The 16,362-nt window shown below is 40.1% G+C and overlaps 1 protein-coding gene across 3 annotated transcripts in view; it reads right to left on the minus strand.

Annotated features, from left to right (window-relative positions):
- The window catches only part of PDE1C (phosphodiesterase 1C), a gene marked incomplete at both ends in the record, with an annotated part of 415,822 nt that overhangs the window by 189,838 nt on the left and 209,622 nt on the right, over window positions 1–16,362 (minus strand). Inside the window, one exon of one of the 3 annotated variants that reach the window (XM_082015330.1) lies at window positions 12,899–12,925. The exons of the other annotated variants lie outside the window; for them this stretch is intronic. Coding sequence (XP_081871456.1) covers window positions 12,899–12,925 — 27 coding nt within the window. The remainder of the gene's footprint in view (window positions 1–12,898; window positions 12,926–16,362) is intronic. 3 annotated transcript variants of the gene reach the window in all.

Genomic DNA, 16,362 nt, shown 5'->3' on the forward strand with positions numbered 1-16,362 from the left:
ACATTTTTATGTTTCCTATTGAGTTCATGCTTCCCTTAATGTTCTATGTCTGTTCCTTAAGCTGAAATCTTTCCACAGAGACAAACCATCATATACTCATACAACCTGATGCCTGGGTAGCACATTCCTAATTCTGATTGAAAGCTTTTACTGAATCCACGTGCATATGACCCTTTGAAGAAACATGCTTTCCTAATCACATCCTTTCAACAAACAGCTGGAAGAATAAGCAGGTGAATGCTGTAAAATCTGCTCTTAGTATAACAAAACAGTTTTCCAAATTAAGAATGGGCAGTTACATATATGCACACATCACAAATTCTGCATCAGAGATGGTCATGCCTTTGTTTACCTTGTTTTCTCCATTTTCGTCAGCACATAGAACTTTACCAGTTGATTCACAAGCAAGTCCCTCATTCACTCTCGATATATGGCAATCCAGATGTTAATCACAGCCCTACTGAAGTGTTATACTAGAGGACAAGACAGTTTAATATGGTTTAGCTTACGTTATTCCTGCTTCTGCTTCTCTCTCAACTTCTAACACTTCCTTTCAGATGAAGGGACTGAAGAAATTTGTCATCTTTTCTTCCACCTACACCTTTTGCAGCCACAACCTCTGTATGTGCAGGTCTGTAGACAGTGTGCAAGGTTTCTCAGAGCCATCCATGCTTCCACCACTGGATTAATAAAAGCAACTCACAACTTTCTACCTGCACATGGCAGAGGAAAGTGCTTTTGCTAGTGATGTGACAAACTCCCTGCAGGTTTCAAACATCTGTGAGATTCTGTACCACCTTCTGTCATCTTTTAAACTGTCCTGAACCACCCCAAACCACCTGAGACAGGAGCCCCACTTCAAGTCTAACCACTGTGCAACTCTTACTAACGTGTTAGCATTAATTGAAGCATTAAAGAATAATAAAGTTGCAACTGAGAAATATCTTTACATTTATTCCTTAAATTCCTCCCAAGTGAAGGTTACTGGACAAGTGATGATGATGCAAATCCAGCTTTAATGATAATTTTCCTTCCAAGAGGTTTCAGTTCTGAATTCAGATGAGAGCACAGTGTCAAGGCTATGCTGATAAGTAAAGGCTGAACATTGCTTTCTAGAGATAAAAAAAGGTGAGAGTTGATGTTGATTGCCACGGGCCTCTCACTGTTTCCCAAGGACACTGACAAAAAGCATAGCATCAGCCTGCCCGTAGGGTCCCGTAGACAGAATAACCAGGATGCTGCACTCCCAGTGTTCAGACCATCCAGCTGAGAACTGGAGTGAAATGAAACTAAGCTAAATCACATGCGTTGGGAATGGTCATTCGGAAAGTCCAGAGAGATTTGGGAGAGGCTGTTTCTGCCATCACCAAACTCAAGGGTCCCAAAAAAGTCATAACCTTCAGGTATTTAGGATTTTCCTCACATGAATGCTCTGCTAGAAACTGTTGGGGCCTCCAGCTAATTCACACATCACTTCAAAAACAGGACAGTCACATCTATTCCATGTATCCTTGTTATCTCCACACTGATATTCACTGTTTCCAGATGTGCAATGGGAGGTAGCTGTGACATTCCTTCTGGACCCTGACCTGGAATGATCCCCAGCACTGCCTTCCTCTAGGCGACGGCGGTGTGTGCTGAGGGCAGAGTTCTTCAGGCTCCGGGGATAAAACTCTCACCTCTGGAAGCCACAGTGCTAGTCAGCCTTCCAGACCCTCAGCTTGGCAGGCTTTAGGGCAGGACTGGAGATTAATTCATCTGGTTCAGCTTTTACAGTTTTCTTCAAAACGGTCATCAAAACACACTGTTTCTTGAGATAGCAACGAGGCTGCTGATTAATGATACCTACTGTCACTTCAGTCCTTGGTGTCTTTAAGCTCTGTCAGTGCTCAAGTTCTTCCTGCCTCATGAGTCATTGAAATTGAAGCTATAACATGAAATAGAGCAAGTTGTTGTCGCCATTGTTTATTAGTGCAGAAACTCCCAGAAGGAGCATTTGTCATCACAATTCGAAAACATTCACATTCTCACCAAGGGAAGAAAAAAAAATTTTTTTTTTAAATCACAACTGCAATCTGTAAGAGAGCTGAAGTACAACCATTCGTATGGTTTGGCCAGTCTAAAGAAAACGTAGCAACAAGCTAATTGCTTTTCAGAGTGTGAACAACATTTTTACAATACTCTTGGTTTTTTTCTTCTAAGCAAATCTACTGCTGTTAAAAGGCTGGACTGCCTAGCTGTTCAAACTCACTTATTTATCCATATGCAACACAGTTAGCATTCATAGTCCAAATTTTTATTTCATCACTATGCTTTAATCCTGACCTACATGACTATGGATCAGCAGCATCTGAACAGTAGCTTAGTCTCTGTGACTACTCATTCCTTACGCATTCTCACGAGAATCAACATGTTTCATTTTGTAGGGGCTTAACCAGATGATACTCCAATACCAACAACTTCTATCACAAAACCATGAAATGTAAAACCATGCTGTTCTTGGGGTGTGGAACCCACCAGCTCTGGCAGCGGATAGTGGATAAGTATTTCTGTCTTGACTATAAGACAAAACTGGAGAAGTCCTAAGTCAGTAATCACCAAGTACCGCTGGAATTTGTTGAAAAGTTATTAGGTAGGTGAACAAAAACTCCAACAGGGAAATTACCAGCTCACGTGGAATTCAGTAGTATAGTAGGATCTGTTTTGATAGGAACAGGAGAAAAACACACCTAGAATTTAAAACCGTCTTTTAGCAGACAAAGAAATTGGGATAAATGGATTCCATGTACACAACTGGTTCGCTTGAAATGTTGTCAGTATTTCTCAAATATATTTAAGTTTTACTCTTCTTTTGATCAAGGAAAAAAAAAAAAAAAGGAAAAAAAGGAAGTGCTATCTGCCGTGAATTTTACCAAGATGAGCAAGCAAGAACCCAAGAAAGAACCACTTCCATCCTGTCCACTCATTACTACTAACATCCCAGACTCTGAAAAGCAACTCAATGACACAATGGTTTACAAGCCTAGAATAACTGCGTATCACTAATCAGCAAGTCCAGGGAGCACTTTCTGCACTGCATGAGCATTGTTTCTGACAACAAACGTAACAGAATTTTTTTCTCCCCCTTTTTAAAAATGGCTGGTCCTAATCAAGAAAATAACATAAGTTGAAAACATGTTTTATGTAACCACTGGTCAAGAAAGATTCCAAGCCTTAACTGCATGCACCACTAAATCTGAATGTGTTACACAGGAGCACAGAAAAAAAAGGTACTTGTACATGTTAAGAGTAATAACCTGAGAAAGAAATCATGATTTAACTATACCACTTCTGTTATGTTCAGGCAATTATTATTTCTTCTCTCTGAAGGTATGATTGTAGCTAGGTGAGGGGAAACGTGGGTTTAAGTACTCTATGAATCAGAATGAAGATTAGGAGTAAGCAGCTGTACTGAAAAAAACCACAAACTTAAAAAAAGTTTTTCTGACCAGGCACTGGAGGCCCAGATGTCCAAAGTCCTGCCCCTACATCTTGTGAGATAGCAAAGCACTCCTCTACTATATTTGTTCCCAAAATCTGGCTGAGAAAAAAAATAAAAACAACACAACACAAAAAACCCACAACACATCTTTAGAAATGATCATGCCAAATTTTACTCTTGAGAGCTTGGGATCAGTCTTATAAAGCTGGATGTATCTCATATACCTATTGTGCATGTACCTGCTCATACATCCATGCAATCAGGCACATTAATATATCTGAGTATGGTCAAACAAGTAGTCCACAATATAAGTATTTCTGATATTTGACGAAGCCCTTGTGAAGCATAGTATGTGCAGGTAAGTACACAGCAGCTAGATGTTTCTACTCAAGAACCTCCTCCCCAACAGGAGAACAATTGTTCTTCTTCATGGTAACAGTCTAACATCATCATCCACTGGAGTATAACATTACTTCAAACCCTGTAAAACTACACATGAAATTCTGTAACAGGGTCTGTATCTCTTCCAACTCATCAGTAGATGGATGGGATTGAGGGAAGATACATACACTAGCCAAAAACTACAATAAATAGCTGCTGCTTCTTCTCTGTGGTGGTGCTCACTGAAACATGTATTAAGCATCAGTGTGTGATTCCCTTTTAAACTAATGGACACACAAAAGAAGGCCAAGTCCTTTGCTTCTACTTAAGGTTTACTTTCCATTTTTGGTGTTAACACTTGGAGCCAGCCTGTCAAAACACATTACTAGCTGCACTCCCCTGTGCCTGTGGAGATGGCATGGCACTCAGCAAGGAGCTGCCAATGTTTTCATAAGAGACTCTCATAGATGTTTTCACTTTAATGTGTGATAAATCCTTTGGCCCAGAGAGATTGCAGTGTCCATGTAGACATGGCATAAGGATCTGGAGGATTTCTTCACCTGTCATCTAATTAAAGTTAAATGCCATCCCGAAGTTGTCATCTCAAAATAGGCAGGACAACAGGCCAAACAAAATGCATTTGTTGGAGGGAAAAAAAAATTACTCATAATACTTGGATCATCTATTAAGAATGTGCTAAAGGAAACAGAGCTTAGTCAGTAGAAATCAAACAGAGACTCTCTGATGTGGCAATGAGGAAAGAGGGCTTATAGCTCTCCCAGATTTGATCAGACTTGTTAGTGGCTTCAGTGTAATCCACATTAAAAGTGAGAAATTTCTCTTGAGAAGAAGTCACACTGCCAGGAGATAGTGGATACTCTCCTGGGGCAAATTATCTCAGCAAGAATGCCTCACCCCTTGCATTTGATAGACTTCTAACAAAATACCTTAGGATTCCATCTTCATCATTTGCAAGGGAGACACACATTTAGGAAGTGAGAGATTTTGAAGGCTGGAAGCTTATGCAGGACTTCAATTATATTGTCCTCCTCCAGAGGAGTTCCCCAGGTAAAAGCTCATTCCCACATTAACTGCCAAAATAATGTCAGCCATCAACATGGTTGTTGGTTTTTGGGGTTTTTTTTTTCCATTCTTTCTCCCTCTCTCTTCCTCACCCTCCCAAAAAATGTTGTCCTTTGGTCTGACCGCTAAATCAAAGAATGGGATTAAAACAACTCATTAGCAATTCAAATTGAATTTGAGACACGGCTAAGACATAGGAGTTCTGAATTAGTCATGGAAATGCTGCATCTTAGGTTAACTTAAATGACCAGCTTTTTGTAATTACCCAGGGTACTGAAAATTGCCTAGAAGTTGCTATAGCTCATACATTATAAATGGTTGACAGGAAAAAAAAAAAAAAAAAAAATCAATGGACTACCTACCCACTGCTTGAAGCACTGGTCCAGAAGGCTCAACTCATGAGCAGCTGTTGGGATTATGGGTTTGACCAGATACAGTTTAGCATTCAGTTAAAACAAACAAAAAAAAAATTTGAAGTTATTTTGTTTTCTTCCTTCTTTTGGCATTTTATTCCCCAGGAACTTCTGGATGCTCAACTAAAGGGTAGAATGATACAGCCTAGGAGCAGCAAATGGCAGTGGAACCCCAAACCTTAGAGCTTCCCACTTATTTCTTGAGCTTTCCCTCCAAGGGAAAGACAGACAGGACTGTGTTTCTGTGTGTAGTGTGCTTTAGTGGAAGACCAGTGGGATACAGAGTCAAGACTAACACCTGTCTTCCTTATGCTATGGATTAGAAAGATTCACATGCAGTTAGGAATGAGGGGTGAGGAAGAACAAGGGAATGGGAAATGGCAGTGGGGAAGGAAGGACTGGAGACAGATGTGTTAACGTTTGTGTTAACACTTATTTTCAGGAAATAAAACCAGAATTTTTTTCAGATTCTTATGTGAATATTGAGAAATTATCAAGAAATTGTGGTGCAAGTAAGAGGAAAAGGAACAAAAACAGATCTTCTATAGAGCATCTTCTACCTCTGCTAACAGTTACATTAAGCTCCAACAAAAGAAGGCTCCTTACTAGCAGCGTAAGCTGTTCTCAGCCAGACTTGGGAAATGAACAGTCTGATTATCCACAGAGGGATTGCATGAGTAGCAACCATCTTAGCTTCCTCCCTCTTATGCTACAAATGTGACCATCACAGTTGATGTCATTTTCACTAAGAAAGTTTCACTGGGCTGCACGCATGGAATCCAAGTAATACACTTCTCAGGGGCAAAACAAAAAAAAGTTTAAAAAGATCAATAGTGTTTTACAGGACGATTGTGTCTAGTAGGCAATAACATAGGCCTTAACTGAATTCTTCATTAAGTTTTATTATCCTTCTTATACAAATTATGTGTAAATCATGGGAGAACAACTCCGTTACATCCCCTCACCAAGTCCTAATCTAATTCTCCAAACATACCTCCATAAAGGATGTCAGATTAACTAAAATGGAAATGAACACTTGTACGAGTACCTGTGTGCACCCACAAACAGAATTATATTCCATGCCCGTAAGGAATGAAAACTGCAAAACCCCAAAGAAAAAAACAAGCCACTTCAATTTAGCTAAAAATAAGTCAGTGATAAGAGCATTGGACATCACTGAAAGAAGCCAAACTAATCCAACAGGAAGGTGTCAGGAGACTGGGTTTATTCTTCTCCACGCAACTTTCTAGATTCATACGTGCACCATTTTGTCTGGTTCCAATGGGTGGAAACAGAAGTGCCAAAGTATCACAAGGCCATACTTTATCTAATCTATATCACCTATTTTAGAGCATTAATCACCCAGGAGCATAGCTAGTGAAAAACCTATTCTCCAGCAGCTTTTTTCCAGACTTTTCATAACAAAGCCTAGAAAAATAGTAGAAGGCACAAGACTACTTCTGCTTTGCCTTATCCCCAAGATTTGAAACAGGAATACTTGTTGGGCAATAAGAATTTCAAGCAAGAAAGCATCTCTACTTTGCACAGTCATTTTAGTTTGAATGCCTGATACCAAACAAGGTTTGATACTGGTTTGTCTTCATTAAAGTCTATGACTTTTGAACATTTTCATTTCACACCAATCCTACTTTAGCAAAAAGGGAATGAATCTTGCAAATCTAGGGGCTACAAATAACTTCTAACAAATTGATACAAACAGCATCTGTGAAATCTGAATCTAGATATCACAATTACATTTTGACAACTAGTGTCATGTACAGACACAGGATCAATGCAAAAACAGGAGTGTGTTATCAGGTCTGCTGGAACAATGCTGAGGTTTATGGCTGAATTTCACCTAAACATGAACACGCTTAAGAAAAACCTGAATATAATTTTCTTTTGATAGGTAAGGACACTTGTTGTCAGAGTATTTGAGTAGCATAAGCTACTTTTTCTATATTCAAATCTGGCAGAGTCCATTCCTTATCAAGCAAGATGTGTTATTGTTAGAACAAATTCTGCACAAACAATATTTTTTAATGTATTGTAAATGAGCTGAAAACCTATGCTCAATATACTCAATACTTTAATAGTAATTAATCATTAGGGACTTGCATTTATTGATAATTATTCAGCACTATGTAAGAGATTGAATAAAATTAATTTTAATAAAATAATAGGAATATATGTGTAAGAAATATTTGGTCACTATTTAATCATGTTTCATAATTTTACTTTTGAACTTACTCCTTCTCTGGATAAAGACAATTCCCATTACTCATGTCAGGAATCCAGAATGTATACTTTCCTCTACCACAGCCATAACATTAAGAAATGGCTGCCTCCTTTTGAGGTAGAAAAGCCGAGCAAGATTTCAAAAACAAGAAAAAAAATATATATGTGTGTATCTGTATGAATTCCAATCTCACTACATCTTCCAGCTCTCCAAAACAGAGGGAAATAGGAGAAGGACAGAAAACAGGAGGCTACCTAAAAGCCTCTGTCATTTCCAATATTTCAATATTTTCCTCTTATAGAAAGTGTTAGGAGAACAAAAGCTGGGATTTTCTAGAAGGTAGGTTTCCTCCTCTCCTCTTAACATGAAGTTTCCCTACATAGAGCCAAGTAATATAAACTTCCTCCATGAATTCAAGCACAAACTTGACTTCACTTTTTTAACTTGAACCACAGCCTCTTTTTTCAGAGCTGTTTAATGCTGCCAGTATCTGATTGCACTTAAACTACATTAGAAGATCACTCAGATTGCAAAGTCAAACACCCAGAAAGCTAGGAAATACCAAATTAAGGTTGCCAATGTCACTTTAATTTGCCCCCTTCACATACAGATTAATTATAAACTTTACGTACATGATGACGTTCAATTTTTTTCCCAAAGCATCTATGATTCTGCAGTGCAATGAATACAGAGCACTCAACAAATCAATACTTTTTTTAAGGAAATTATGTATTCATTAAATTTAACAGAACCAGCTCCACTTGTAATATTAGGGAAATAAGTCAGCAGATCTCTTTGTGCACAATGCTCAGCAGCCTTCAATTGAAAATTTAACATCGGTTACCCTGGAAATGCAGAGTTTCAAGAAGTCCTACTGAAGTTACAGGGAGCTGAGGAGGTCTCAGCACCCAAAAGACCATGCTTTACAAAGAATATTGGCACATCAAGTTGTGCATTGTGCGTGCATGCTACTGATTAGGATATCAACCTTTAATGCATCCTATATTGCTGGAGTTGGCTGGATACTATATATAAAGAAAAACTTGAGCTAAGCAGTATTATAATTACTTGCACAGCTTAAGGATTTAGGGGTATTTTTATTATTTGTAATTAAGATAACCTTGCAAGGTCAATAGATAAACTGTGGAAATGAAGTCGTATCAGAACTAAGGACTAAGCATATTGTCAAATTAAGTAAGATGATGAATGCCAAGAGTTAAATCAGGGCCACAGTGCTCTCAAGAACCAAGAGCTGGAAGAGACGACATCCAGAGGTCCCCTTCAGTCTACATTATTCTATCAATGGCTGTGACAACACCATATATAATGCCCTTACTCAGATAATCATCTTTGCGAGAGCACTGATGCTTCATTCCAATGAAGATCTGTTTAGCATGTCCTAACAGCATTAAAGGATGAGATTAATCACAGTACAGAGCTTTCACCACAGGATCTGGCCCTGCGTAAACACATAACTTAAAAATTACCTAGAATTATATTAGCAAGGCTTTAAATTTACCTGTACTATGAAATAATCCAAAGGAGACAGGGGATTATTTTAATCTAAAGAGATATCAGCATGAGTAACCCGAAAGATGACTATCAACTACAGATATATATGGTTTCATCCCTTGTACACGCTTAGCTACATCCCTTAGCTACACGCTAACATAAATACATCACTTTTTTTTTTTTAAGGAAGGGTATGTCCACATTCACATTCTTCTCCAAGAAAAGAAAAGTAAGGGAAAGGGATGGAAAAGAACACTTCTGCTTGTGAGTTTCCTGCCTGATCATCTGAAGTAGAAAAACTAAAACCCTTATGAAAATTAGGGAAGGATTGACGTTCCAGCCATGTGGTTTGGATCAGATGCCAACCTTTTTTAATTAGAGTACAATCTTTTTTAAAGAAATCACATTAGTATTTTGCAGGGCCCGTCAGGATGTTTCTTTCAGGGTCATATTTCAAAGTCACTTTGGTGGCATTTCCTTTTCTACTTTATATTTCATGTACAGCATTAACAGATACTTGGGGGAAAATCCATCCATCCACAAATGGCTGGATAAAATACCAGGACTCTTTTTACTTGATTTTATCTAAAATGCGTTCACTGTAAAAGAAGCATTTGCATCTTAGTAGAAAATTAAACTGTACAATTAACCAACATGCAGTTAACTAAAACAGCAACACGTGCAATTCTGTGTTACTGAAGTAGTAAAAATGCATGACTGTGGATCATAATGGAGGAAAATGTATGCCATGTGAACCAACAGATTATTCATCTGACAAATTTTGAGAAAATAAAAAGGACTTCAGTGAGTCCTTAGAAATGCAAAACCCTGCATTAGCTGAATCTCACCCAAGCAGATTAACCTAATCTAGGAGGGGATTGCCAAGGGCTACTTGAAAGGCTCATTTCCCTTTTAATCTCCCAGAGAACTGAAGGTGTTGAGTATCTCCCAGAAAAACATGGGCAGCCCACAGCTAGCCATCTTCAGGATAACTGGGAGTCTCAACAGCCAAATCAAGCATGCCACAAGTCTCAGTGCTCCAGAGAAAGCAAAACTAACCCAGGACCTGAAAGTTCAAGAGAGCTTTGGCTTCCTGTCTAGTTCTCCCTCTTGCTGACTACCTCTCTGGTCACTATTTAATAAGCTATCTACTGTTCACTTACCCAAGGGGAACTAGATGGGAGAATGATAGATGATCCAAGTTCTGATTAAATATCCTGTTTCTCTGGTTTTGCTGTGATTAATCTACACCACAGTTCAGTAGTTCAGATGCAATTACTAGTTTGGGACCAATGAAATTAGGGTTGTCTAGACAGCAGTGAAACTTCCAAGTTTATGAGGAAAATCATATCAATATATTATTTTTACAAAAGTATTTGAGTCAACTCAGTTAACAAAATGATCAATGCAAGATTTGGTGTCTGTCATTTCCAATTACAATTTTAGAATGGCTCAGGTTTTACTCTGAGTCTTTCTCAAGTTTTCTTACGCATACCTCATCTTCCTTCCCAGCCAGGGGGAAACTGTTTCTTTACACTGAAAGGTACAGAAGACAGCAGTGTTTCTCCAACATAGCTAAGTGCTATGGCATTCTTATGTGATAACACTCCCCAAAGAGAAACAAAAGGAAGAAGAGGTAAGAGCAAGCAAAAGATTTTTTCAGTTCAGCTGCCAGTCACCCTCCAGAGTCCCGTGACATAGGAACTGCTGAGATCCCTTTGGAAAAACATAACAAAGGAGAAAGAAGAAAAATCCACAACAGATGAATGTGAGAAACTAAGGTGGAGAACTGAACCAAGCCATCAGTTCATGCTCGTTGCTGGAAGTACCGACTCAATAAAGAGACGCTACTTAGAACCAGCCTTTCAATGAACTGCTGTCCTACCACTTCCTTTTGCTGGATGTTACGCTTCCGCATCAGACGGCAGTATGTGCCATTTCCCATTTAGCATCATACCTTAATCACACAGCAGGTGGAAAATTCAAGTCAGAAGCTTAGCAGCCAGCTAATTTGCCCTAGGTGCTGGCCAAGCAGCGGTTCCCAGCCACAGCAGCGACCCCGCTGCGCTACGCAGCCCCCCGGCCAGCAGCCAGCACCCCCTGAGCGAGGCCGCCAGCAGTAGCAATTGCTGCGTGCCGGTCCCCGGAGTGGCCTCCGGCCTCTACGGAGCTCACACCGCTTGTTACACACGAGAGGGCCACGAAGCCCGTCTGCCCAGCTGCTGCAAGGGCACACTCCGTCAGTCAGGCGGCAGGCACGGGTAACAGCGAGAGGGAAAAAGAAAGTTCAAATTCCCATGGGACACAAAACTTAACGCTGTAACGGTGTGTTTAAACAGGCTGACATAGCCAACCCTCTGTATGCCATTGACACAACTGTGTATTGGGTTTGTCGGAGCTTTCAACATACTTCATCTGACTTCCAAGGCTTACAGAAACTCCCCCATACAGAAGAGATGCTGAACACAAACCTCTCCGATGCCATGGTTATATACACAGAAAATACATCCAAATAAGACACAGTACTCAGGACAATGTGAGCAGCGCAGGGGACACACTCAGAGAGATTATTCATTCTGGAAACCATTTCAACCCCAGAACAAATCCTTTTGCAGCAACTCAAGACCTCTGGCCAGAGACATGTTCATAATTAATTAACCACCACGGCAGCAGCAAGGGAAGTGGGTAGAAAAGTAGGGCTGCAAACAGAACTACAATGTCAGCTTAACATTTAGGAAACCAAGCAGGAGCATATTTACTTTCTCCCTGTTCTTGTGTCTCGCACTACACAATGCCCACCTGCACAGTTTAGCACAGAAATCTCCAAATAGGTATTTTCCACTAAGCTGGCATAGCTCAAACACACCTCACCTGTGACTCAAGCCACCACACTTCAGTCTCTTGTGGCTGACACACACAAGCACACATGTAGCCTGTCCTGGCAATGCTGCGTTGGAGTGATCATCTTCGGCACAGGGTGATCACAAACAGGAGGGGTGGCTGCGACGTCTTAGCCCATCACATCATCAGTTGGCTTATCTGCCAGCTCCCTCCATCATCACACAACATTAAAGGGCACATTCAGCGGAGCTGCAGGGTTTAGTCTTTAGGAAGCACTCTGCAGGAGTCTCAAATCCAGTGAAAGTCAACATGAAATAAGGATGCTCAGCACACCACGAGATTAAGTCACCAATTAATACTCCACGTGCAGGGGAAGGGGAGTCAGCTCAGCACCAAAAAAAACCTGTGTGCTGCAAAGTACATTGCTCTGAAGCAACCAAGCACAAGGGCTCCAAAGAAAGAAAAATTAATCTGTCAAAGACCCCACTGGGCCTCCTTCCTGCAAGGAGGCAGCAAGGTAACCAGATCAGGTAGCTTCATCAATAGGGCCTGTTAATCAACAGGATGCCTGTTTTCCTTCAGGCTCCTGCAAAGGCACAGATCATTAGCAACACCACAAGCCCACAATCCACTTTGTTATTACAGCATGAGCAAGTGATAGGGGTTAGAACCTTGCAGAAGGAACAGAGTGACGTTTATGAGGGTTTGACCTTCAAGGATAAATGTTTCTGTCCTTACTAGGGAGAACTACCACTAACATCACTAGCAATAGAGGGGATTTGGAGCAGCAACAGTGCAAGATGGATCTTTTGAAAGGGGAAACAATCAGCAGAGTGGCATTTCCCTGGGAACAAAACCAAGCTGGTAACAGGAAAATCCTCCTTCAAACCCCCTAACAAAAAGAGATGACTCACAAATACCTTCCAGTCCTCTGCGATTTACTCTTACCTCTGTGATGTCTTCTTGTATTTTCTCCTGCAGGAAAAGGACAAAATACAACTGAGATGAGAAGGCTCCTCTGGTGAGGAGGAGAAAAGGAGAAGGTCAGAACTCAGGAGCAATTAAGCGGAGTCAATTCTGCTATGAGTCTGCCCCAAATCTTACGTAACCATTCCCTTCTGCTAACCTCAGTGGTGGCTGCCACTAACTTGAGTAGAAAAAGGTGTGTGTCTGCCTGTATGCACATCTCGTCCTTTTCTTGTGAGACAGGGTTGCTGCTGCTAGGAAATAATGAGTTACTGCTCTAAATGACTTAACAGGAAGTCCAAGTGGCAGAAACTTAGTCTACTTACTAGCAGTAAAGTAGTTTTTATGTCACGATCCAGCAGATAAGCGTGTGGAGAGCCCACTAAGATGTAGTGGTGACATGATGCATCCAACCCCATTGGCTGTGGTCGCTCAGTGCCAAACCTCAGCGGTTTTACAGCAACCTTGCGCTGAAAAGAAAGTCTAGATCCTAGCAAGTTCCCTACTCCACCACATCCTAGGTAACTCACCACAGAGCTTCACTTCACCGCACACACCTTGGGACCTAACTGACCTGAGCCCAGGACTAGCAACGGCAAGAGCAGACAAGGGTACTAACAGCACCTCTTCTCCTCCCCAACCCTTACACCACATCAAATGTGGCAAGGGCTGTAAACCTCTTACTCTTCTTAGCACGGTGGACTTCGTCTTCTATGGCAGGCAACGGCACAAGCTGCCAGCGCTCAGGGTAAGGCAATAACCACGGGCCCCGCCGCACGGCTACCTGTGTGGCTATACGGTTAGCTGGGGAGGTGTGTTGGCACTGTATGTTTTCTGTCAGCGCCTGATCCTACAACCTTTTCCAACGGGTTTGCGCAGTGCCTGGCCAACCAGGGCACTGGTCCCACTTGAGCTCAGCTCTGCTTTTTTCTTTTAAAGTAAAACTAACGATCTCTAAATTTATCACGTAGTGGTGGGAACAAGTCTCAGTGTGGACTGTGATGTGGAGTGCAAGATCAACACCCTGTCGTTTAGCTGTACAGTAACAGATAGTCCCCATCTTTTCACTGTTTAGGTAACGTTGTTAGAACAGGTGTACTGCTAGAAGCATCAAATTCTGATTTTTTCATCTGTGATACTACTACACATGGAAAATTGTGGCTAAGTCAGGCTCATAAGATCCAAACAAGGGGTATTGTTTCTTAAAAATAAGAAGAAACATGGCAAAAAAAGAATGTAGTGCTATTTTCTACTTAAGAAGCATGAATAATGTCTCCTGGCTGTCAAATGTTTCATCCAATATTACCTTTAGCAATTATATAGCAAAAAAATACCAGATACTCATGCTTGTATCTGCTTCTGTTTTCTGACCACATTAGAGTCATAAAAATCCTAGATATTTACTTTAAAGGGATTTAAAAATATTTCATTTACACTTTACCATGTGAAGAATTACTTATTTAAACTTGAACAGACACAAAGGTGTAAAAGAGCAAACATTCATAGCAGTATCAAGATTCTAGCTTACTGGCATTTAGGATGCTGACACATACAAGCAGAAGCCCACTTGGACACATCTGATTTAAGGGTATTTTTTATTTTCATTTCAGAGGGTGAAAAATAGAAATTTCATTATGAATAACTTAAATTTGGAAGTTTGTTTGTATTCTGACAAATACAGAACTTCACTAATTTTCTTGCAGAAGGAAAATGCTGAAAAATACCTGCCTGATTTGCTATTCCAATACAGGTTGATTAAAATATCTTATTCCTAAGAAATCCAAATTTGTTTAAATTCTTATTTCTGCTATATAGATAAAGCTTTTAAAATTTTCAAATGAAGTTATTTACAAGTTACTTCTTTGCCCTGAAAGTGTCTTATGGTGCATTCCAGCACTATCAGAACTATTTTTCCCTTTATTGGTTAGTGACTTTCATATTATTTTATAAAGTGTTTCTCTTTCAGCGAAGCTTCACATATGAGCAAAGACAACATTCATTAACACTTGATTAGCTAAAAATTCCTTGTATATTTTAGAGAGGTAACCCAGCCTTGGGTGCTCTTTTTATTTGAGTAAGAACATTACTTTTCTGATTAGTTACAGCTTTAATCTTCCTTTAACTCAAGAATATTTTTACTGCATTAGAAAACCGTGTACTATCACAGGCACCACTACCAGGAAAAAAGCATTTGCCTAGTCATAGGAGTTTTAAAAACACGCATATACTTTTTTTTTATTACTGTTGTTTATTGTTTCCACACCTGCAGTCCAGTTACAGTCAGGATTTACACGTACCAAGTTAGCAACTCCATTTACAGGCACTGAATTTGCATGTTACAGTTGAAGAGAATATAACTAAAGAAACCCTTGTTTGTAGACTCAGTATCACTACTGCATGCACTTACTTTAAAAGGAACACCACCAGCAGATTCTGATATTCAGCAAAAAAAATTCCAGTATGCCTGAACTTCCAGCATTTCAAAACCAAGGTCTGACAATGCTACTCACTGACATTATAAAAAGATGATGTTGATAACATAAAGCTGTTTTTAAGTATAGCCTTCAGTTTGCTTTTGGAAACACAATATGAACATTTACCTGCTTTATACTTACAAACCACCACTTACACCTGCTTTCCATTAAATGAGATCATTGCAAACAAGGAAATTAGAAGGTGCCTCTTTTAATACCACAGCCAGCATCAGTGGTTGGCTGCAATCAGCAGCCATGTGTGAATTAGCAAGAGGAAACTGGAAGAAGGAGAATTTGGGTTTGCTTGGGTTGGTTTGGTGGGGGTTTTTTTGTGGGTTTTTGTTCAGGTTTGTTTGTTGTTGTTGTTGTTTGTTTCTTTTGAAGAAGGCATGGGACAAGGTATGCTGATTTATCTCCCCAGGAGAAGTCTATGCAGAGAGCAACTAGCTGCTAAATTACCTTTAGCAGATGCTCTGGCATAAATCTGGAAGCAGACACATCTTCCAGTCAAGCTCAAGGGACGTGTGATTTCCTGAATAAACCCAAGCTATCCCTCCTTCCCAGAAGGGAAAGACTGAGACAGACCTAAAGGAGGTGGCATTAGAGCTTCCCACACCTGTGGGCTATGCTGTGCTCATGCCTGCAAGAGGCTTATTGCTATTACCAAATCAGTGTAAGTTCAGTTTCTTTTCCCGCTACACACGTGCCGTGCCAGAAGAACTGCCACATCCATTCAACTACTGTTAACCTGCTGTGGATTGTATTACTCATAGGTCTACATTTAGCTTACATTAAAAAAATAAATTAGAACAAAGTAATTTTATTTTTTTTTCATGCTGAAGAGAATTAGCAGGTGACTCATACTAGGTAGGCCCTATATTACTAGGCCCTATATTACTAATATATTATCTATATTACTGGAAATAACTTCACTTAACTTAATGCAATTACACCTGCACGAGTATAGTATGA

The sequence above is a fragment of the Phaethon aethereus genome, assembly GCF_964289735.1.
Source record: "Phaethon aethereus genome assembly, chromosome: 2".
Classification (NCBI taxonomy): Eukaryota; Metazoa; Chordata; class Aves; order Phaethontiformes; family Phaethontidae; genus Phaethon; species Phaethon aethereus.